General features: G+C 40.4%; 1 protein-coding gene across 1 annotated transcript in view; it reads left to right on the top strand.

Moving 5' to 3' along the window:
• Positions 1–23,470, top strand: part of thsd7ab (thrombospondin, type I, domain containing 7Ab) — a 108,136-nt gene that overhangs the window by 36,263 nt on the left and 48,403 nt on the right. The window contains exons 2-6 of the mRNA XM_077575957.1: positions 12,712–13,531; positions 17,892–18,140; positions 18,301–18,485; positions 18,967–19,035; positions 22,774–22,929. Of these exons, the coding sequence (XP_077432083.1) occupies positions 12,712–13,531; positions 17,892–18,140; positions 18,301–18,485; positions 18,967–19,035; positions 22,774–22,929 (1,479 nt within the window). The remainder of the gene's footprint in view (positions 1–12,711; positions 13,532–17,891; positions 18,141–18,300; positions 18,486–18,966; positions 19,036–22,773; positions 22,930–23,470) is intronic.

Here is a 23,470-nt window from a genome sequence, read left to right on the forward strand (position 1 = left end):
AAAATCATATTCTTTGCACTTTTGCAATCTACAGGGATCAGATTTGGGACAAATTGGAAGAAATGTTAAAGAGGCTTGTCTTTGAAGTACAGTACCCCTGGGGATTGCCAAAAAAGACCCTAAATTGGCCACTTCAAATTAAAATGACTGTCTTCCTCCGTCTTTTTTTTTAGCATGGTTTCTTTTGGTAGAAATCTCTACCATCTTTGCCAAGCAAAATGAGCTTCAAGGTCTGGGGCTGAAATTTCCCCAAATTCCATCAAGATTTCAAACTTTGCTCACTTTACAATCACGACTAATCAAAAGGCCACTTACTAGAACATTGAGCCTGTTGTTCAAGACATCCTCCCTTAGGGTCAATTAAGGAAAAACAGCCCTTAGGCTAGTGATTGACAACAGATCAAACAAACCTCTTCAGCACCCGTCAACCCCCCCCCCCCCAACCCCAGTGGAAAAAGCCGAGCGTCACATCTCCCGCCTGCGCTTTGTTTATCATCCCCCCATGAATCGCATCTTTTCTTCCTGCTTGCATCACTGACGCCGAGATGATGGCGTGTCACTTTTTGTTTAATGTACTCCCGAAGTCACGCTGCAGAATTTACGGCTGCGAGGCCTTATATGACTTTCTTCTCGTGTAAGCATAATTGAGTCTATCCCCCTGAAAAGAAAAGCCAGTGGTGGGAAGTACTACAAACACCAGCCTCTGAATTGCAGGGTAGTATCCTATTATGTAAAACTGCCTTTGGACAATGGACATTGTAATATAAAAATCCATAAAAGAAAAACCTTTAAGCTTTTCATATAATTTTATATATATAATTTTTTAATAATTATTATTATTTTTTTATATTTTTTTAAGCACTGGATGGAAGTGACTAAGGCTATATATATTGGATATATGGATATATATTTCTAAAAATACACTTTGCTACTGTACAGGTGTTATCCGACCTGTTGCGACAAACGTGGCCCCGAGCCTCTGTACGGCAAAATCCGTTCCCGCCGCCAGTCTCTATGGGTTGATGCGGGGGCTTTTTCCTTTTGGCACAAATTAGCGCGAGTGAGCAAGCGAGCAGCGCCCCGCGGGAGGAGCGGCGAGCTATCGTTCGTCAGATCTATTCTCGGCTCGAGCGGCAGCCGTCGCGCGAGCAGACCGGTGCGGGGCCGCCGCTGACAGCTTTAATAGTAATCAATCATCTGTCCCTCGCCGCTCTCGCCATTTGATAAGGGCGGCGGCGAGGGAAATAAAGGGAAGCTGTTATTTGATGCTATCCCAGAATTGTTTTTACTTCCTCTGTGGGTTAAATTAAAAAAAATTCTAAATGTAAATATTAAAATTTGGTGTTGGAAGTTGCAGAAGTAACACAATTACTGTAACAAACGCAATGGTGAAAATTATTTGTTTTCAAAAAAATTCCATCTAGCTCAGGTGTAGGCAACCCTTTTGTTTTGTCTTTGAAATGATCAGCTCTGGAGGAGCCTGATAACGATCCTCACCTGTTTTGGAGGAGGGAGACATCTAAATGCAGCTCTCGAGGTCCAGAGTTGCCTACCCCTGGTCTAGCTGTTGAAATTAGTAGCAAAATAATAATATTTTGATATGATGTTTGTGTTTGAAGGACCCCTGGAAATGGACAAATTGACCTTAAAATGGCAGATTCAAATCAATATTGTGTTTTATGGCGAGTCATCACATTTGGCTACTAATGCAATAACAAAAACTAAAATTTTGTGCAGTTTAACGTCTCCCTGTCTCGTATACACTGTAAAGAATTGACTGTAGAATTTACAGTAAATAACTTGCTAAATGTTGCCTGCTGATTATTATAAAATATCAGTTAATCTATTAAAATCTATTATAGAATATTACAGTTTTTTTTTTTTACTGTATATAAATTAGTTACTGTATTTTTTTTTTAAACAGCAGTTCAATGTAATGCAGTTTACAAAATTTTCTTGTATTATAATAAATTTTAGTAATTACTTGGCAACTTTAATACCTGTAAATGTAGATATTACAGCAGTTTGTTACTCGGTTCAAATTTGATCGCAAGCCAACAAAAGCTCTACGACGTGTTTCCCTTTGTAAGACACCTGGAATTGGCGAAAATTACCATTACCAAAAATTCTTGACAATAATATTTTCTAAGCAACTCCACTTGTCTAAAAATGGTATTTTGGTTAATATTGTGTTAGTGGAATATGAGTTAAGCAGCAAACTCGGGCAGTTTTTATCAATACCAGAAGGCGGACATTTTGCCATTTGCTGTCGAGTAAAAATGACATCATAGTTGCTCTGGTCTCAGGTAACAACCAATCACAGCTCAATATCAGAAAACAGGTGAGCTGTTCCATCCAATAGTTTTTCGAATTTAAAAGAATTTATTAAAAATGGGCAAAACGGACATGCGGCTTATGCCCGTTTCCACCTGTTCTTCTTTAGCGAATATAGAGAGGTGACTCCGCCGCTGTAGGTGGCAGTATACACCGTAGAGATGGGATCCACCAGTAATTTAAAAAAAGAAGAAGACCAAGAAGCGACTGTGCCGTGCGATGATGTTGTATGAGTTTTCTTTTGTAATTCTTGATAAACCGTAGCGTTTCTTTGCTGTTTTCCATGTAAAATAGCAGTATTGGCTTCTTTAATTAATTCCAAAAAGATTTATATTTCGTCGTCCCTCCAAACATACCGTACTTTATCGTCCGCCATTGCTTTGTGACTACAAACGTACGTGTGACGTAATATCCAGGCAGAACGTGTAACGTGTATCCGGTCTTGCCAGCGGTTATTCGCAAAAACCTTTGTTTCCATTGCCAAAATCCGCATTTTCCTTTTTTCGATACGCTTCAAAATCCACCCCCTCTACGTGTAAAAAACTTAGTTGCAAATTTTGGGCCCTTTTTCGAATTTCTAGTGTTTCCATTCAGTTTTATTTCTTGAAAATTGGACTAAAAATGTGCGGATGGAAACCCAACTTGTGATGTCATCTTCAGTCGACGGGAAGTGGCAAAATGGCCGCCCCCTGAGATGGATAAAAGCGGCTGGATTTTGCTGCATAATATTAATTAGAATGCCATGTTTAGACTAGTGAGTTCACATATATAAATGTTTATGGTTGACTAAGCACCACACTTTCTGTATATTTTCGTGTTTCATGACAAATCATCTAACCATATATGCCATGCTCCAGCCACATGCATTGACAAAAGCATTTCATTCATGTTTTTTCTTCTCCACGGTGGTGTTAGATATTATTAACATTTAAATTCTTTATTTTCATATATTAACCATTGTTATACATTATTAACATTTTAATTCTTTATATTAACCATGTCGAAATGTTTTGTAGATGTGAGGTAGTGTTGAACTCAGTATAATTTGACCTTAACCTAAGCTGGTAAATTGTTTGGTCTAAAAAAATTCCTTCAACAATAACACATTTAGTCCTAGAGAACAAAATCTGCTTCGAACACACACACCCCTGACTCTGTTTTCGCCATCGCTCACGGAAAAGTACCCAGAGAGTATGTTTTGCCTACAAATGAAAGAGCGGCGGTCTGTTTAACTATAAGAAGCCATTTTACACGCGGAAGAGACACATTCGGCACTCTGAAATTCCACCTGTTACGTGATGTTCGGAGTCTGTCACGATGTCCAGAGATCTCTGTTTTTTTTTTAATAAATCATCTTGCAAAGGTGTTTTTTCTTACATTAAATCTGTCTTCAAATTTTTGGAACACGCAAAGAGGACAAATAAATTTATTCCTCTTCAGTGGACAGCAGAGGATTTTTGGTTTGCTGTTTGTGTAGTAGTTCACATTTCTGTAGAATGAGTTTGTCAGTGGAGATGACGGATAGAAAGTGTCAGTAATATTATACCCACAGTTTGACATTGTCTTTTCTCTTCTCGCTGAGTCCACTTATTGGATGTATAAAAAGAATCCCGTAGGCGTTTTTAAAATCGTACGCGGCGACTTAATTCTCTTTGCATTGCTCGGCTCCACACTGACTCGGGTTTCCGTATTAAGATGATTGGCCATGGCAAAGCATAAGACAGTGTTTGTCATGCATATAACATTTGGAGGAGGCCACCTCTGCATAATTTCAGGACACCTCTGACTTTAAAAGGTACCAAATTCCCAAACTATACTAACCCTGGCACAGCCCTCTTTTTTTTTCTTTTTTCGTTTAGGGCGGTCCCTTGTTTTTTTTTTCTTTTTTCGTTTAGGGCGGTCCCTTGTTACACAGTCGTTACTACTCTAAAGAGGAGGGGGAACACACAGCAGAATAATACAGACGTGTCTTTTTCTTCAGCGCTCCAACAACAAAATATTTCAGTTCTTATCTTGTGATAAGGCCACAGTTCCCGTTTTCCAGCTGCAGGAGCATAAGCCATGCTTTGCAATATTATAAGAGTAAATATGGGATAACTTATGTACATTTATTCTAACAGAAAGTAACAAAGAAGTAGTATGGCACATTATAATTCAGACACTTCACTGATATATGCATAATATATTACATGTGTGGAATATACCTGAGTGTGTCCTCCTTGGCCTTTTGCTGCTGTGCCCAGCCCCGACAACATCTTGTGCAATTATAGCCGGACACGCTAACAAGGGCTCCCAAGCGATGCTGTCAGTGTGGCCGCTGCCATGCCTGCAAAAATGTCTCATTACTCTGCCAGGGATCTCCTCTACAAAGAAGGGAAAAGTCATTAGGAAGGAATAAGTCAGAGGAATGAGCAGCTACCTTCACCTGCCCTCACTCTCCTCCATGAATAAATGACACGGTGGTACTTTTGCTTCTCTTGACTCTCTCACGCTGCGCTTTAGTCTTCATAAATGAAGTGTGAGATTACCGAAGTGTGTTTGAATTCCAACTAATGAGGCCCACTGTATTACTCACAGACGATTTAACTCGTCAGGAATTCAAGTCAAATTTGGAAGATGCGATGGCCCAGTTCAGAGAAAGTGTGTCATGGATATCATTTGAGGTAAGATTGTGATGCACCGCTTCAATCCGCATTGCAAAAATGATTTTCTTTGAGGTGTAACTGAAATTAAATACTCTGTGAGCTGTGAGCGGATTTGTGTACAAAATTTGTATGGTATTGTCATTGGAGTGAATTGGATCATTTTGCATCATCATTTACAATTGAAATTCTATCATATTTTCATGAATCATTTTTGCAATGCATTGTGATGTGAATGAATTGCATCATATTGTAATTGGAGTGAATTGTGTTGCATCGTAGCTGCAGTAAATCAAATATGGAATGAATCATATTGCATTGTATCTTCATTCGAATAAATTGTATTGTAACTGAAGTGAATCCTAATTTTATTGTACAGTAATTGGAACGATTTGCATTGTATCATAATTGCAAGTGTGAATTGTGCTGTATGCCAGTTTCAGTAAATCGTATTGTTTTACATGGAATGAATTTTATTGTATCATAATGAGGTCAATCATGAATCGTATTGTGTCATAGTAACTTGTTTCGTATCGCAGTTGGAATGGGCCACATTGTAACTTATAATTGGACTAAGTTGTGTTGCGTCATCATGGGACAGCGGGACGGCGTTCACGGGGGTCTTTGAAACAGTCCAGAGAACTGTATGCGTTTCCGCCACATTAGCACAAAAATGAAAAACTCACTTTCCCTTTTCCCTGAAATATTAATTAACTCATTCACTCCCAGCCAATTTCACTGAAGCAACACTCTTCGCTCCCGGCTGTTTAACTGGATTTTGACTGATTTTGCAAGACCCACTGAATATTGTGTTCTTTTGCTATAAAAAAAAAAAACATGGAACCTACCAAAAGAAAGATTAGAGTCTCTTCTTCCATCAGAAAAAAAGTATATTTCCATCTGTTTCCGTCTTGCAGCAATTAGCATTAAACTATAGCTAAGTTTCATCATTATTCACAAACCTGTTGAAAACACTGGGAAAAAGAGCTTGTTGCAACATGGCCCTGGTTGATCTCTTATACTCTGCTGCCACCTGCTGGCCGTTTTTTGTAATGACTATCATTGCTTTAAGCGATCTCTTCAGCTCAGAGGCTGCATCAAAGCCTTCTCAATGCTCTAGCATAAAAACACATTAAAAACGTATAAATACGTTTTTGGGACCATGACAATATTGAAAATAGAACATTTTAATATGTTTTTGGGAGCAAATGAGTTAATAGAGTAGATTGCAATAAATATTTATCACATTACACAAATTATTGTTGGGCTTTTGTGAAAAGCTGGCACGGATTAATGGCATTTCCATTTATTTAAATGCAGAAAGATGATTTGATCATTTGCTTTAAAAAGTCACCTATCGCTTTTTTGTGTGCTCAGACCAAAGCAATAAAATATAAGTAATAGGTCATTTTTTTTTATTAATTATTCTTTAGGTTTTACATCATACTTACCAGAGATTCTCCTTATGAAATATATTAATGCGTGCAGACGTGTTTTGCTAGCTAGGCGAACACGTTTTCTCTGACCAACCAATCAAAGAACAAAAAACGAAAAAAAATTGCTTCACCCATTCTCTGCAGTTGAGAGGCTGCATCGAAGCCTTCTGTATGCTCTAGCATTTAAAAAAAAACATAAAAACGTATTAATGTGTCTTTGGGACACTTAAAACCCATTTGTTCGTTTTTTGGGAGCAAATGATTTAAGGATTATTCATCCATGTATTCATGTCAGACTAGGCTATGGATATATTTCTTTTTTAAATCACAATTTGTGAGGTTATTCTTAACCAATCAGTATGTAAGCGTTAAGAGGTTCCAGTGTTTTCGTAGTGGGAACGAGACAATAGCTAACATGAAAGAACACACGCTGTGTAGCTGTTTATAAAAAAGTGTGAATGTATAAACAACACCCAAAAAAAAAAAATCCAAAGGTTCCGCCTCATTATTCCCTCGTTTCATCCTAATCTTCCACATGAAACCAAAGCAAAGCGTACAGTGTGCTGACAGAAGGCGGTCCATGCGTCGCAGCCTTTGGCCTCGTGTGTGTGTGCGTGCGTGCGTGTGCGGGGTGTGTGCGCTCACGCTTGGCACCAAGACGCATATTCACGGCCAACACCTTCCACCTGCCAAATGATGACGCCCTCCCCTATGGCCTCTAAAAATGGCCCCCTTACCTCCTTGGAAGTGGTAGCATTTTGCTGCGACCAAATTGGTCACGAATGCAACCTGTTTTATTAGCGTTTGCGAGTGAGAATTTCATTTGGTCATGTTGCATTTTTTTATTTTTATTTTTTAATGTTTCCCAGCCCCTCAAACAAACAAAGGCGTTCCAATATCCCGGTGGTAGAATAGCTTCGTCCAGAGCCTGCATTTATTTAGACATTAGCATGTGGAGCTAACATCGACACATTATTTTACATGTTTAGGGGTTACGTTAATAGCATTAGCATTTTGAGCTAACAACAAATCAGCATGATAACAGTGTAGTTTTCCTGATTTACACCACACACCCTGGGCTAATTTTACAGCCATTATTCTCACCACCGCCGTGTCGTCACGCCTTTGAAACCAAACACCCCCACAGCCCCCGCCACAGCCCTTCCTCCCTCCACCCTTTATTGGATCGGGATGTAAAAGTGATGCATTGTGGGAGACGGTAATCTAATCCTGACACTGAGGGCGGCGCATCCCGCCACGCGATTGGACAATTTGTCTTAATAAAGCGACATCATCACCATCAACGCCGCGCTCCCTCTAGAGTCACACGCGCGCACGCACACACCCACGCACAAACAACAACCTGAATTTGACACTTTTTTTTTTTTTTTTAACGTGCTGTGTAAAATTCATTCACAGATCGTAAAGAAAATCCACACGGTTTAATCCACGGAATACAAAAAGATTAGAGGGGAACGACATGCACGGTGAGGGATATTGCTGTCAGGAAGGGATTTGGAGTCTTGGATGAAAAGTGGAGACGTACATTAGAAGGGCTCTTAAATACATTGTGTTGGCACAATAAATGACATGGAAAGCACACAAGCTCACAGATACATGTAACATCATATTGTATAATAATTTTTTTCAAATACTAATATTCCTTAGGTGTTTTAATATCATATCATATCTATCTATCTATCTATCTATCTATCTATCTATCTATCTATCTACAGTATCTATCTAGCTAGCTAGCTAGCTAGCTAGCTAGCTAGCTATCCATCTATCACTACACTACACTGTGTACGTGACACATGGCAGCTAGTAGTTTGTGCCACTTATCTGAAGCTAACGCTAATCTGTACATCTACCAGAACTCCATGCAGCTCTGCTTACCTTACAACTCGCTTTTACCGACTTGTATGTGTCACATCTTTCCTCATCGTCACCGTATTTGGACAAATCTCTCGTTTTCACGTTGGTTACACGACTTGGAGGACAAAACAAATCAAACCAACGACAACTACTACTACAACAACTTCTTCTTCTGCATTGTTTGTTAGCGGCTTCTTGTGAGGTCTGGTCTCAGATGTTGCAGTCTGTCATTATTACACGCCCCAACTTCCTCCGGTCATGTCCTCATCATGACCGTCGCAGGCCTTGGGGGAGGTCACGTTCGGGTTTGTCGGCTTAAGTTTGAGTCAAAGCAGATGTATCGATGGCGCGCCGGGATGCTAGCTCTCGGCTGTCTGAGTTTTGAGGATGAGTTGACGCTGAGTACCTCCCCCAGGGAGGATAAAAGCTCATGATGTTTCATTGTTTTTTGTTTGTTTGTTAGCGGAATGACACCAAATCTACAATTTGGGAGAGACATTTTGAAAATTTATGGTGTTTTACAATGCAGTGTTTTTTTTTTTTAACGATAGAGCAATGCATGTACACACATATTTTTTACCCAGTTTACAAACTCATAATAGTTGTGAAGGTATGCTCCATTTGTGTCCGCATAACTGTATTATACTGCTCCTAGGTGGCCAAGTCGTTTTAATAATGCATGTTTTATCAAGTTCAAAGACTATAGTATCATATAGCGCTATTTTCCTAAGTTTTAAAAAACACATTATAACAGTTAGCATTGATTTTTGGGGAGACTGGAACAGATTAATGGCATTTTCAGGCATTTCAATGGGGAACAATGATTTAAGATACAAGTGTTTTAATATACAAACGTGGTCACGGAAAAAATTTAACTCAAATCTCAAGCATATGTTTACATTAAACTAATGGTCTTTGGCTAAATACACAATGTTTACCGGTAATTGTATTTTGTTTTATTGGTCACTTTTGCAATAAACTTGAACTGCAAGTGACAAATAAACCGCTTGAAGCGAGCACATGTTGCTCCTTATTTGGAAAACTTTGTGAGCGAGTCTTCTTTCCATTCCCTCAAAGTCATGTTATAAGTTAGGGTCCCATTTCTTGAAAGCGAGAGGGTGAGAACACGCGCGTAGGAATACTTTAAAAAAAAAAGTGTCTTTTAACATGTTTTGACTTTGTAGGAGGGGTCAAACTGTAAAATAAATAAATAAATAAATAACCAAAGTAAATGTAAGAGCGTGATCAACGTGTTGGTCATGGTGACGTCATGGTGTAACCGCGAGCTGTAGGATCACCTCTGTGGACCTCATTTCAGCCAGCGTTAAAGGATTAACTCTTTTGAACTCTCACCGGGCCTCCGGTGTCTTTTTAATGAACGGCGTTCTTGTTCCTGCGGGTGCAGCTTCACCTCAGTGGTGTCACATTCAGCCTGCACTGGTGTCGCCTAAGTGTATGTGGGTTTAAAAAAAGTCCCACAATGCTTCAGTGACGGGACTGCAGGGTTCATGCCAGGTGGCCTAATTAGTCGCTTGGGTGCGTCATACACCTAATACCATTAAATGCCTCTCTCAAATAGACCCTGGCGTCTCACTTCATAGAACCGTGAAAGCCAAGTGAATTTTTTTGCTAAGCAAAACAGCAGTACCTATCGAGGCAAGGCACCTAAACAGCCTGCAATGAATTAAAGTTTGGAGTCTTATTTTGTATTAACGATGCAGAGATGCCAGAGGTGGTTGTATAATATAAAGTTAGGAAAAAAATTTGGGGGGTAAAAAAATTAATAAATAATTTTTTTATGCAACCATAATGGGTGTCAATTATATGCAGATTTTTCTATTCAGGGTCAAGCCCGCTGCCTATCCTCCACGAATAGTGATCCACTATTCTAATACTATATGCACATTTAATATGATTTTACATAAATGTATACACATGTAGAAAATGTTATTTCAATAATATACATATATTTAATATGCTTTCATTATAATAATATATGAAATGGTTAAAGGTTCACTAATTCATAAATACATAATAAGTATGTTTTAAGTTTAATCTTATATAGTAGATATTTTATGTCTATAATATACACATATTTAATATTATGCCTATTATATATTATACATTACACATTGTAGAATTATCATGATTTATTTTCAATAATATATGCATTGTTAATATTTATTGATTTGGATAAAAAATACATATCTAATGTAATTTAATTTCACTAGTAGTAATACTAGAATAAATGTTATTTAAAATGTTTTGTTTATTTGTCAAATGTATTGTCTATATGCTCAAGTGTATTTAATTTCAATAACCTAAATATGACATTATTAAATATTATTGTTTTATTTAATGTTTTGGACAATATTTTATATTGCGATAACATACATGTATTGAAAAAAAATATGTGATTTCAATAATATACAAAAAAAAATAATTCAATAATATGGTACAAGTAGAATAAATGTATAGTCTATTACTATTATATAGTACCATAGGGAACCAATATTAAACCCTTTAGAACCGAAGATGGTACCAGTGGACATGACATACTTGCGTGTCTAAACCAATAAAACGCATAATTTGGACGATGTCAACACTTCTGGTTCATGATTGGATCTTAACTAACCAATCACAATCGCAAGTTGATTTGCATGATGTCCATGTTAAAAATGTTGCATATACTAGCTTGGTAAGTTTACAACACGTTACAGCCATATTATCCTGGCGTCCACTATAACAACTAAAAACATGAAAAAGCAACAACAAAAATGCCATGTTGTTCTTATGTGGGAAAAGAGTCGAAATCAACAAAATCTGAAAAAAAAAATGCGTGTCTAAAGAGGCTAAAATGCAATAAAACATCATATTTTTTAACAAGTGCTCCCATGAAGTTGTATGTTTACATTTACTGTAAAAGCAAAAAGATTACAGTAATAACAAAATGCATCAATTGCATCCATAAATAACATATAATAACAATCCCTTCAGTTAATCCTTCATGCGAGTCATCACATTGGAGCAAATCCCATCACAGGGGAAAGTTCACTGATCTGACCCCCCCCCCCCCCAATAATCCCTATTTCTACATTTTCCTCATGTATAACAATGTATCGTGTTTTTCATGGATAAGTGGTCAAAGATGGCGTTACAAAGCGCTCAGAGAGGAGAGGCCTAATGAGCTGGGTTTTGTTTCCTCTTGTCACGTCAATAGCCTTGAACGCGTCCCCATTTGTCTTCGTCCTGACTACACGGCGGCACTCTTTTATTTACACCAGCAGCCTTCTATCAGTCAGTCAGCTAAAGGTTTGACGCTAAGGAATACAATAAAACAGAACAACCCATAGGCAAGGGAAATAAAATTGGAACATTTTCAAGAATAGAGTGAAAATAATCAAATTTTCTTTTTTTCTTTTCATTTCTTCAGTTGAAATGCTAGCAAGAGTACGGGGGCAGATGGAGAGAATTTATATTAATACATTAATAAAATTAACTTATATTAAAAATGACTGAACAAAGACAACAACAACAGCAGCCTGTATGGAAACCCGGGGACTAAAAAAAGGAGAGAAAATGGAGCAAAAATCAACAACACTTATGCACTCATTCACTCCCAGCCATTTTCACTGAAGCGACCCCCTTCGCTCCTGGCTGTTTTGCTGGATTTTGCATGGCCCACAGAATATTGTGTTCTACTGCTATAAAAGCATAGAACCTACCGAAAGAAAGATTAGAGTCTCTTCTTTCATCAGGAAAAAAAGTATGTTTGTATCTGTTTCTGTTTTGCAGCAATTAGCATTAGAATATAGCTAAGTTTCATCATTATTCACATTCCTGTTGAAAACACTGGCAAAAAGAGCTAGTTGCAACATAGCCCTGGCTGATCTCTTATACTCTGCTGCCACCTGCTGGCCATTTCTGTAATAACTACCATTGCTTTAAGCGACCTCTTCAGGTCAGAAGCTGCATCAAAGCCTTCTGAATGCTGTAGTATTGAGAAAAAAAAAACATTTAAAAGAACATCCGTCCATCCATTTCCTTAACCGCTTAGTCCTCACAAGGGTCGCGGGGGTTGCTGGAGCCTATCCCAGCTGGCTTCGGGCAGTAGGCGGGGTACACCCTGAACTGGTTGCCAGCCAATCGCAGGGCACACAGAGATGAACAACCATCCACACTCACAATATTTAAAAAAACAACAACCTATAAATATGTTTTTGGGAGTGAAGGACAAAGTATTAAAAAAACATATTTATACGTTTTTGGGTTTGAATGAGTTCAACTTGAACCTCCAAACCTGTCCTGAGACCTAAATGCCAAACCCTAACCATAAGTCTCATTTGTATTCTCTCACATAATTGATTTAAGTGTTGTATAGGTGTGGTTTCTAGTAGTTGTAATAATTGTTTGTCTGTTGTCAGGTCCTTGGGGGAGGTGCATGGGCAGCGACTGCGGCCCTGGGGGCAGCCAGAGCCGAGCGGTGTGGTGCGCCCATGTGGAGGGTTGGACCACGCTGCACACCAACTGTGACCAGTCATTGCGTCCGTCCAACCAGAGGAACTGTTTCCGCGTGTGCGACTGGCACAAGGACTTGTACGACTGGCGTCTGGGCCCCTGGAACCCGTGCGTGTCCGTGTCCTCCAGGGCTTCGGGGTCCCCGCGTCCTTTCACCTGCAGCGGTGGCGAGGAGGGCATCCAGACCCGGGAGGTTGGCTGTACCCTCAAGTCGGACGGGTCGCCTGCCGAGGACGCCATCTGCGAGTACTTCGAACCCCAGCCCCGCTTGGAGCAAGCCTGTCTGATCCCGTGTCCTCAGGACTGCGTTGTTTCCGACTACTCCCCATGGACGTCTTGCTCAAAAACATGCGGGACGGGACTCCGCAACCGGGTCCGAAGCGTCCTGGTCCCGCCGCTTTTTGGAGGATCCATTTGTCCCAATCTAACCGAGTTTCAGTCTTGCAAACTGGGGCCCTGCGTAGGACCAGAGGGCATGTACAGCCTCAGGGTGGGTTCTTGGACACCCTGCATCCTGCCCCAGACTAGGACCACGCGTCAGGCCAAGCGGCGCAAGGGCAAAGGCCAGGGAGGAGCCAAAGATCCGGAGACCAGGGAGCTAATCCAGAAGAAACGGACCAGGAACCGGCTGAACCGGCAAGAAAGTTCCTCCTGGGACGTGCAGGTGGGATACCAGACCCGAGACGTCACCTGCGTTCATAGGAACAGCAGCTCCGTGCCACGCAAGTGAGTTTCACTTTTAACTTTTTCGGCTCATTTCACTCTAGTAACTTATCAAAACTGACAACAACACAGAAAAAATAAAACTGACTATTATAGGAAAATTTTATTTACAAAAAAAAACTAAACAAGTCATATTGCAAGAAAAAACATTTTTGATAAGAATTACACGGAGTCCTCGAGTTACGTCTCGAGTTACTTCTTCTTTGTTAATTTCCTACAGTAATCACGCCATTTTAAAGTTATTCAAAGTTATGTTGTTGTTACCTCCAGCAACGGACGTCCATTGAGCAAGTCGGCTCGCCATCAGGTGCGTCATATTTCCGTGTTTAAGTTTGAATTAGCTCTGCTCTGCCGTCCGTCAGCAATGAATGAATATTCGTTCCGGCACTTCCGGGTCGCGCAAATGTTTTCTTTATTTTTATTAATGTGCAAAGTATTTTTTTTATGTAAATATCGACTTTAACGGTGAAATCCGACTTAAGTCGAAATTCGGGTTACATCGCCAACGCAGGAGCAGAACTATGATGTAACTTGAGGACTACCTGCATATATATTTTGAGAAAAACGCAGAATTATACTTTTTTTTTTGCATAATACTGTTAAAATATTAATTATTACACATAAATATATTAAATATATAAAAATGTGTTTATTTTAGTAAGTAAGGATAAAAATAGTAAAATGTTAAGGTAAAATGTGTCTAAATTTTTCAACAATTAAGTTGTAATAGTTGAAAATAGTTTGTTGAGAATGAATCCATAATAGGGAGAAAATGTAAATAAAATGTGATTTTATAAGAAAAAAGACAAATCTCAACATTTTAGGAAAGTAAAAATGGCAAAGTATGATGTCAAGTTACAATGTCGAACAATAATGCTGCGCTGCTATATCTAATTGTGATATTCACCTACGATGTCATGCTACAATGTTGTGCTAGCTGTCACGCTATGATTTAAAGCTACAATGTTGGGTAATGATGTCTTGCTGTGATCTCACGCTACAACGTTACGATATTATTTATATCTCATGCTACGATGTTATGCTAAAGTGAGTTGTGTTAATTTGCCACTTTTGTTACGCTACTATGTTGTGCTACTACAGTATATTATGCTACGATGTCAAGCTACAACGTTGCGCTACGATGTCGCTCTATGATGATATGATAGCATGTTACGCTATTGTGTTATGCTACAATGTCAGGCTAAGCTGTTAAGGCTACGATGTTGCGCTACCGTCTCGCGCATGTTTTTGAAGAGGAAGTCAACCCCCAAATTTTCTTGCCAAAAATATATCCCACCAGTCTAAACTAATGTGTTTGTGGAATATGAATTAAGCAGCAAAATCCACCCATTTTTATCCATCTAAGGGGGCGGCCATTTTGTCACTGGCTATCGACTGAAAATGACATCACAGAGTTGTTCAGAGCTCAGGTAACGACCAATCACAACTATTCTACAAATTTAGGCTTAAATATAATGTTACTATGTTATGATATTATGTTACGGTACTACATTATGCAGCAATGCTACGCTACACGTATCGGATATGCTGTGAAGAAAGATGAGCATTGCTTAGCGAAAGGTGGTCAAGGATGATGATAAGGAGTTCTTTCTGTTTCTTCTTCCTGGTCGATAGAAGTTCCACAGTGTCTGCTACTGTTTTCCTGCACTGTTTTCTCTGCGCTTTAATCTCCAGGAAAGCTTTGCGGGCGAGTTTTTCCGCTCTCGTGAGCCTCCGTTCACGCATCCCGGTGGTGGAGGATGTGATGTATTATGCACTAAACGTGTTCATTCATGTTTCTCGCCGGCGACGCCCATCACAAGTTTCAAAGAACAAGCGGTTGCGCGGCCCCCCCACGGCCATGAATATTCATTCGTCCTCTGCCGGCCTTGTTGATATATTCGCAGTTGTTTTTCCACAACTTTGGCAAAAAGTGCAGAAAACTTTACACTAGCGCTACATGCTGACGACACCGTTATAGCTATAGCTATGGCACGGTTTATCATCGACGCTACCGCTATGTCGTAGATTTTAGGTGAATATTTATATTATATTTATTTACAGTACACAGGCAAGAATGTTTTTTTTTTATATATATATATATATGCAGTATTATGTATATGTTTTTTAAGGCCATGTCTTTCAGCACTATGTGACGCTATCAATAGCATCCGGCTGCCACATGGTGACTAGCAAGCCTCATTAGCATCGACTGTGAGTTGCGTCGTTTGAGGGTCTAAGCTGCATTTACCAAAAGCCCCCCCCCCCCCACACACACACACACACCCCTCCTCCTTTCGTCCCCCCCAGGGTGCACGGAGAGTCATTAGAAATGTTCTAAACTAAAGCCGACGACTTCTCAGTTCAGACTTTTCTTCCCCCCGCAGGCCGCGCAGCTGACGAGCTATTAGCGCTAATTCCACCGCTGCTTCATTTGGAAAGCTCTTATTTCGGCGTCTCACCTCAGGCGCAACACACACATTATTTTTAAAAAAGCACCTGTGTGTGTGTGCGTGGAAGTTGACATTATGCTAGTGTAAAATGTTTACATACGATGTTTGACTGCAATGTTTCTCTGTAATGTTTTGCTACGTTAGGCTACGATGTTATGCTACGATGATACGCTAATGTCGCGTAATGATGCCACGTTTTTAGAATTGAGTAGCCTATTGATTATTATTCCATTGATTACTTTAGCTATGATGTTGTGTCATGATGTCATGTTTCAGTGCTAAAATGGTACACTACAACATAAAGCTATGATGTTATGAATTGATTTGGAAAGCTCTCTTTTAGAGGCCTCACATCAAGCACAACACATTTCATGTGTGTGTGTGTGTGTGTGTGTGTTTGGATTTTGTGTACGTAGCACACAGTCAGGTGACAAGGATTTCACTGAACACTTTTGGCCCAGCTCTTGCTTTTCTGCTGAAATATAAATATCTTAAACACCAAACTTTCTTGTTAGCTCTCATTTAACACAGTGAGCTGAGACGTTCCCTGCCTGGTTCATTAACTGGTGAAGATGAAATATGAGCGTTCATGCTATGCCAAGCTAGGCGGGTGAATTAAAGCAGCCTGTGAGCAATGATTAAGTGATACTAAGTTGTCACGCTATGATGTCACGTTCTAGTGTTATGCGCCATTGTTATACTCAAAACTTATGGCAGAAGAAACTGCAATGTCAAGTTCTGATGTGACACTACAAAGCCGCAGTGTGATGTCAAGCTATGATGTTCGGCAAGAATGTCAGACTACGCTGTTGTGCTACGATATCGAGCCACAATGTCGTGCTAAATGTCATGCTGTGATTATGATAAGTATTGAAAAATACGCCATCGGCATATATCAATTAATGCCTTACATTGCTGATCACAAAAAAACAATAACCCGCAGCTCGTGCTTTGCAGCCTGAAGCTATCTAGAATAGCATCCCCTTCCCTCCTTCCTTAGCATTTCACATGTTGCAGATCAAAACAGTAACTGAATCGTAATATATGTTGTCTAAATTTGAAATAATGTCCAGTTGTTGTTTTTTTTATAATAAAGGGATGTAAATGTGGATAGAATGTTTTTTTAAATCAGATTTATCAATTACTCAAAAAAAAGTGAGCAGCCCTAAAATTGAAAAATGTGCAGCTAATTCATGAGATCGTATCAACATCGGCGGATATTACTCTTGTAAGATCTGTATCAGAATCAGCAGCATAAAACCCTGATCTGAATACCCGCACATGAGTTGATACACTTTCCAATTTACTTTAGCTTATCGTAGCATTTTTTTTTTCAACTTGTTTTATTTTATTTTTTTTCAAAAAACATTTTAAATCTGGATACGGGACTTTAGTTTAGCTCCTTGAAAACAGTTTTGTCCAGTGCTGTCATTATTGAATATTTTTTGATATTATTAATTCGATTAATCGACTAATCAGATTCATTTTAATTTTGCCTTAAAGTGTATTACAAAAGCATGTTTTCCTCTGATTACTGTTTATTGAACAGCGATTGGTGTTTATTTCGTACTTTGTATTCGTATAGTGGTTAAAAATAGGGGACATTGATATTGTACTATGTTAGCGTAAAAACAGATGTTGGAAAATATCTTCTTTTGATTTAACACAGAAGATAATCAGTCTTCTTTCATGAAGGACTAAAGAAATCAGTGAACAATTAATGTTGATAAGCTGAAATCAGAGGATGTGGACAATTTTAAATGAAAAAAATGGCTCCAAATGATTACTGGATTATTAAAATAGTTGTTGATTAATTTTATAATCGATTTCTTGTCGATTAATCGATTAATTTTGACAGCTCTAGTTTCGTCAAAAAGCAAAAGCGTTGTGAATCTTTTGCGTGTCCACAGCTTGTGCACACTGAGAGAGGCGACTCTGACCATCCAGTCGTGCGTGCTGGCAAGAGACTGCCAGCTGAGCGACTGGAGCGACTGGTCGCCCTGCTCCAAGGCCTGCTCGGATTCCGACTCGTCCGGTGGCTGGCGAGAGCAGCGCAGACAAGTGCTGCAGTTCCCCACGGGCGAAGGGGCCGAATGCCCGACGCTAAACGAGCGAGAGCCCTGCGAGCCGCAGGGGGATGCCGTGATGCCCTGCGCCGTGTGAGTGGACATATTCACGAACTGACCTCGGATCAGATTTTTGTGAAACAGTACCCGATTTTGACTTGATGATGATTCAGATTATCAGCTCTGACTGACTTCAGATCAGATCTCAGTGATTAAGTGCCTGACTTTACCTTAGTTACTTGCATACCCCCAGCTACGCCTGGAGGACCACCGAGTGGTCTGAATGCCGGGTGGACTTGCTGCTGGGCCAGCAAGACCGCCGCCGCGCCAACCTGACTGGACTCTGTGGTGGGGGTTTACAAACCAGAGAGATTTACTGCGTCCAAGCCAACGCCGAGCTCCTCAAGTACGTCAGCGACTTCCAGAAGAATGACAAAGGTAAACATGTGGGAACTAGCTGTTTCCCCCCACTGTTTAAAACAGATTTGTGAATAATGATGAAACTTAGCTATATTCTAAGCTAATTGCTGCAAAACAGAAACAGATACAAATGTACTTTTTTTTTTCCTGATGAGAAAAGAGACTTTAATCTTTGCTTTGGTAGGTTCCATGTTTTTTATAGCGATAGAACACAATAATCTGCGGAGCTTGCAAAATCAGTCAAAATCCAGTAAAACAGCCGGGAGCGAAGGGGGTTGCTTCAGTGAAAATGGCTGTGACGTGAAGTGGAGTGAAAGAGTTAAGGGGGACTTGACACTAGTAGCTCAGACTGACCTCAGATCTCTTCACATGGAATTCCTTGCTCGACTTGTCCTTGATATCCCGCCATGCTTGTGTCCCGTCCCGCGTACGTGTGGCTAGTAGCTTGTGTAGCTAGCTAGTAGTTAATTAGCGCTATCTGTCCTCCCTGTTATTGCAGCGGGTCAGACCCAAAGACAACAGAAGCCTAGTGTACCCCCACTCCTCTCTGTCTCCTACCACATCACAGGTAGGTAGTCTGCCGTAAATACTCCTCTTTTTCCTCATCTTCCTCATTTTCCTTAAACCTTCATTTTCTCCTCTTCCTCTCCTTCCTCCCCCACCTTTAACTTCTAGCCGCTGTTCCTCTCCTCCTCTTATTCCTCGTGCTCTTCCTCACTGCGTATTCCAGCAAGTTGCTTTTACATTTGCAGAAACCCGATCCTCACAGATCCTCGTCATCCACCTTCGTCCCTACTCCACCAGATCCTCATCTTTATTCTTCCTCATCCTTTCATCTCCTTGCGCCTCTTTACCTTCTCTTTCCCATCCACTCCTCATTTCCGATGCACTTCTTCGAGTACAGTGCATGCATGTGGATGTTTTTTTTTTTTGTCCAATCAGATTTCAACTTCTTTGTGTTTCCCTGTCAATCAGTAGTTAATCGACTGGCTAATTTAAACTATTTTAGCATTAGCAATTTACCCAATTATTTTAAATTCTGCGTTTTTTGTTCTTTGATTGGTTGGTCAGAGAAAACGTGTTCGCCTAGCTAGCAAAACACATCTTCACACATTAATATATTTCGTAAGGAGAATCTCTGGTAAGTATGACGTAAAACCTAAAAAATATTTAATTTAAGAATTACCTATTACTTATTCACAAGAAAGGCGGCAAAGTAATATTTTATTGCTTTGGTCTGAGCACACAAAAAAAGCGATAGGTGACTTTTTAAAGCAAATGATCAAATCATATTTCTGCATTTAAATAAATGGAAATGCCATTAATCCGTTCCAGCTTTTCACAAAAACCCAACACAAATTTGTGTAATGTGATAAATATTTATTGCAATCTACTCTATTAACTCATTTGCTCCCAAAAACGTATTAAAATGTTCTATTTTCAATATTGTCATGGTCCCAAAAATGTATTTTTTTTTATGCTAGAGCATACAAAAGGCTTTGATGCAACCTCTGACCTGAAGACTTCACTTAAAGCAATGGTAGTCATTACAAAAAACGGCCAGCAGGTGGCAGCAGAGTATAAGCGATCAACCAGGGCCATGTGGCAAAAAAGCTCTTTTGAATAATGATGAATCTTAGCTATAATCTAATGCTAATTGCTGCAAAACAGAAACAGATACAAATATTTAAAAAAAAAATCCTGATGAAAGAAGAGACTCTAATCTTTCTTTTGGTAGGTTCCATGTTTTTATAGTAATAGAACACAATATTCTGTGGGCCTTGCAAAATCAGTCAAAATCCAGTAAAACAGCCAGGAGCGAAGGGGGTTGCTTCAGTGAAAATGGCTGGGAGTGAATGAGTTAATGTTTATGGCACAGTTGTATGCTATTATTTAGAATTTTTCTTTCATATTGATGTTTTTGTTTTGTTTTTTTAGATATAATTGCTTGAAAGTGACATTTTTGGTTTTAAGCGGTGGATTAAGTCGGGTTAAGACCCGACTGAAGGCCCATGCATTAAATGCCCCGCCCGCCACTGGCTAAAACCATATGCAAATGAGCATTCAGAGCTGTCAGTCAACACAGGAAGAAACAAAAAGGGCACTCGTTAAGTGTATTTTCCTAACGAGGCGTGGATTAACGGGGGCTCCGCAAGCCGCCGTTTAACATGCGTGTGCGTGTGTGTGCGTGTTTACTGGAGGAATTATTTATAAGTGCAATTGGCCTCTTTGCATTTCAAAAGCCCCCACTTGACTTCTGCGTTGAGGATTTGTGATTCAGCTCTTCCGATTTTAAGCTTCTGCCCGTCTTGCACGAGCACGAGTCGTATTTTTTATATTCTTTTTTTTTTTTGGGGCCAATGGTGGAAATGTAAGGCGCTCTGTGTGGGAGCAGAGTGAAGATCAGCATTTCTTCCTTGCCTGGGTTGCGAAATATTGCACTTTTCAAGTCCAATGCAATCTGCTTGGGAACACCAGGACACTTTTTTTCTTTTAAATAGGAAATTATGGAAATTGGAATAATGTTTTGTGTCCCCCATTTTAAAATCTTTAGGCTATTTTTTGAAGTCCTACTTAAAAATGAACTGCCACGGGGATGGATAAGTTATCTGTGTAAATAATGATTACAATTATTTTTAGTTGTATTTCTTTTAACTGCATATTTCTCTCCCTCGTCATCTTTGTCTTGCTTGCGTCTCTGCCTCCTACATTCTTCTTTCCCTTTTGTCTTCCTCTTCTTTTCTTACACTCTTCCTTCTTGTCTTCCTTTTTTCCAATTCCCCCTCCCCCCCCCACACACACTTCCTGTTATATGCTCCACTATTGGTTGCTCTTTATCTTCCTTCACTTTCCCCTTCTTCCTCCTCTTCTGCATACTCTTCTTCCAACAATCTTCCTCCTCCTCTTCGTTTTTCCTGTTCTTCATGTTGTTCTTATTCTCTTCATCCTCCCACTCTTACTCTAATTCTCTGTTTTTTCTAAAATGAAATAAAGCGTAATGAGAGAGAGAGAGAGAGAGAGAGAGAGAGAGGGAGGGAGAGAGATAGAAAGAGAGAGAGAGAGAGGGAGCATGTCACGGGAGGTGAGACAGAGAGAGGGGAGAGAGAGAGAGAGAGAGGGAGGGATGAAGAAAGAGAGAGGGAGGGAGAGAGATAGAAAGAGAGAGAGAGAGAGAGAGAGAGAGAGAGAGAGAGAGAGAGAGGGAGCATGGTACGGAAGGTGAGACAGAGAGAGGGGAGAGAGAGAGAGAGAGAGGGAGGGATGAAGAAAGAGAGAGAGAGAGAGAGAGAGAGAGAGAGAGAGAGGGAGCATGGTACGGAAGGTGAGACAGAGAGAGGGGAGACAGAGAGAGAGAGAGGGAGGGATGAAGAAAGAGAGAGAGAGAGAGAGAGAGAGAGAGAGAGGGAGGGATGAAGAAAGAGAGAGAGGGAGGGAGAGAGATAGAAAGAGAGAGAGAGAGGGAGCATGGTACGGAAGGTGAGACAGAGAGAGGGGAGAGAGAGAGAGAGAGAGGGAGGGATGAAGAAAGAGAGAGAGAGAGAGGGAGGGATGAAGAAAGAGAGAGAGTGAGGGGGAGAGAGAGGGGGGCAGGAGGGAGGGAGGGATAAAGAGAATGCGAAAGAGCGGACCATGGGAGAGAGAGGGGGGGAGAGAGAGAGAGAGAGAGCGAGAAAGGGAGATCTTTATGTATGTATGTGATAGAGGGAGGGAGCATGGTACGAAAGGTGAGACGGAGAGAGGGGAGAGAGAGATGGAGGGGTGAAGAGAGAGAGAGAGGGAGGAAGGTATGAAAAGAGAGAGAGAGGGAGAGAGGGGACGAGAGAGATAGAGAGGAAGGGCGTGAGGGAGGTTGGGATCAAGAGAAAGCGAAAGAGAGGGACCGTGGGAGAGAGAGAGGGGGGAGAGAGAGAGAGAGAGAGAGAGATCTTTATTTATCAATGTATGATAGAGGGAGGGAGCATGGTACGGAAGGTGAGACGAGAGAGGGGAGAGAGAGATGGAAGGATGAAGGGAGAGGGAGGAAGGTATGAAAAGAGAGAGAGGGGGAGAGAGAAGGAGAGAGAGAGTGAGAAAGAGAAAGAGAGAGAGAGAGAGGGATCTTTATGTATGTATGTGTGTTACTCACCAACAGGCGAACTATCAGGTGTTGGAAAACTGCAGTTGTTTGTCAACATTAAACCAGGATTGAAACTGAAAAGCACAATTTAATTTGTGCAGTACTTTAATGCGCTTTATATTTTTCAGTGTTGTGAAGAGTTATCACATCAGCTGTCTAATTCCATATTTGTTTATTTTCTCCCAATAGCGGCGCGTCCGGTGGAAAACCGTCTGTGCGGAGGTCCCATTCCTGACCGATCACAGCTGTGCCAGTTGACCTGTCCTGTGGAGTGCCAAGTGTCTCCCTGGGGTGCCTGGGGGCCGTGCACGTTCGAGAGCTGCGATGACCAGTCGGCCAAGAAAGGTAATGCAAATTCACCGGGCACCATCGTGATGAAGCAGCATTTGGCTCGTTACTTGTGGAGTTGTTTTGAAGAGCTTTTTTACGCCATTCCATGTCTCCTCTACGCAATCTCTCCTTTTTCTTGCAAGAAAATAAGCCCGCAGAATCATTGCTTGTAAAAGATTTAGTGTTCACTTTTTACAGTGTACTAAAAAAGGCTTCCGCACTTGACTTATGGCACTGTAATAAACTTTATTGAAAATTAACATGCAATCTTCATAATGCAGACGGACGATCACTTTAAGCCTTACGCCGCTGAAATGGTCTCAGAAAATCTGTAAGAATCCCGCAAAAATGCAAATGTATGCCGGAGTGTCATGGAATTTTAATCCTGTTCCATCCGAACATATGGCTTTAGAGTGCACGGAATAGATGATGATATTAATGTCGGTTAAATATGCATGTGAAGTGTACCATTGCTAGGGCCTGTCCTGATGTCCATGTTTACCAAAACTTGGGACATCATCTTTTAGTTCATTGACATTAACTCGTTCACTGCCGT

Source organism: Vanacampus margaritifer, chromosome 9, assembly GCF_051991255.1.
Source record: "Vanacampus margaritifer isolate UIUO_Vmar chromosome 9, RoL_Vmar_1.0, whole genome shotgun sequence".
NCBI classification, from domain to species: Eukaryota; Metazoa; Chordata; class Actinopteri; order Syngnathiformes; family Syngnathidae; genus Vanacampus; species Vanacampus margaritifer.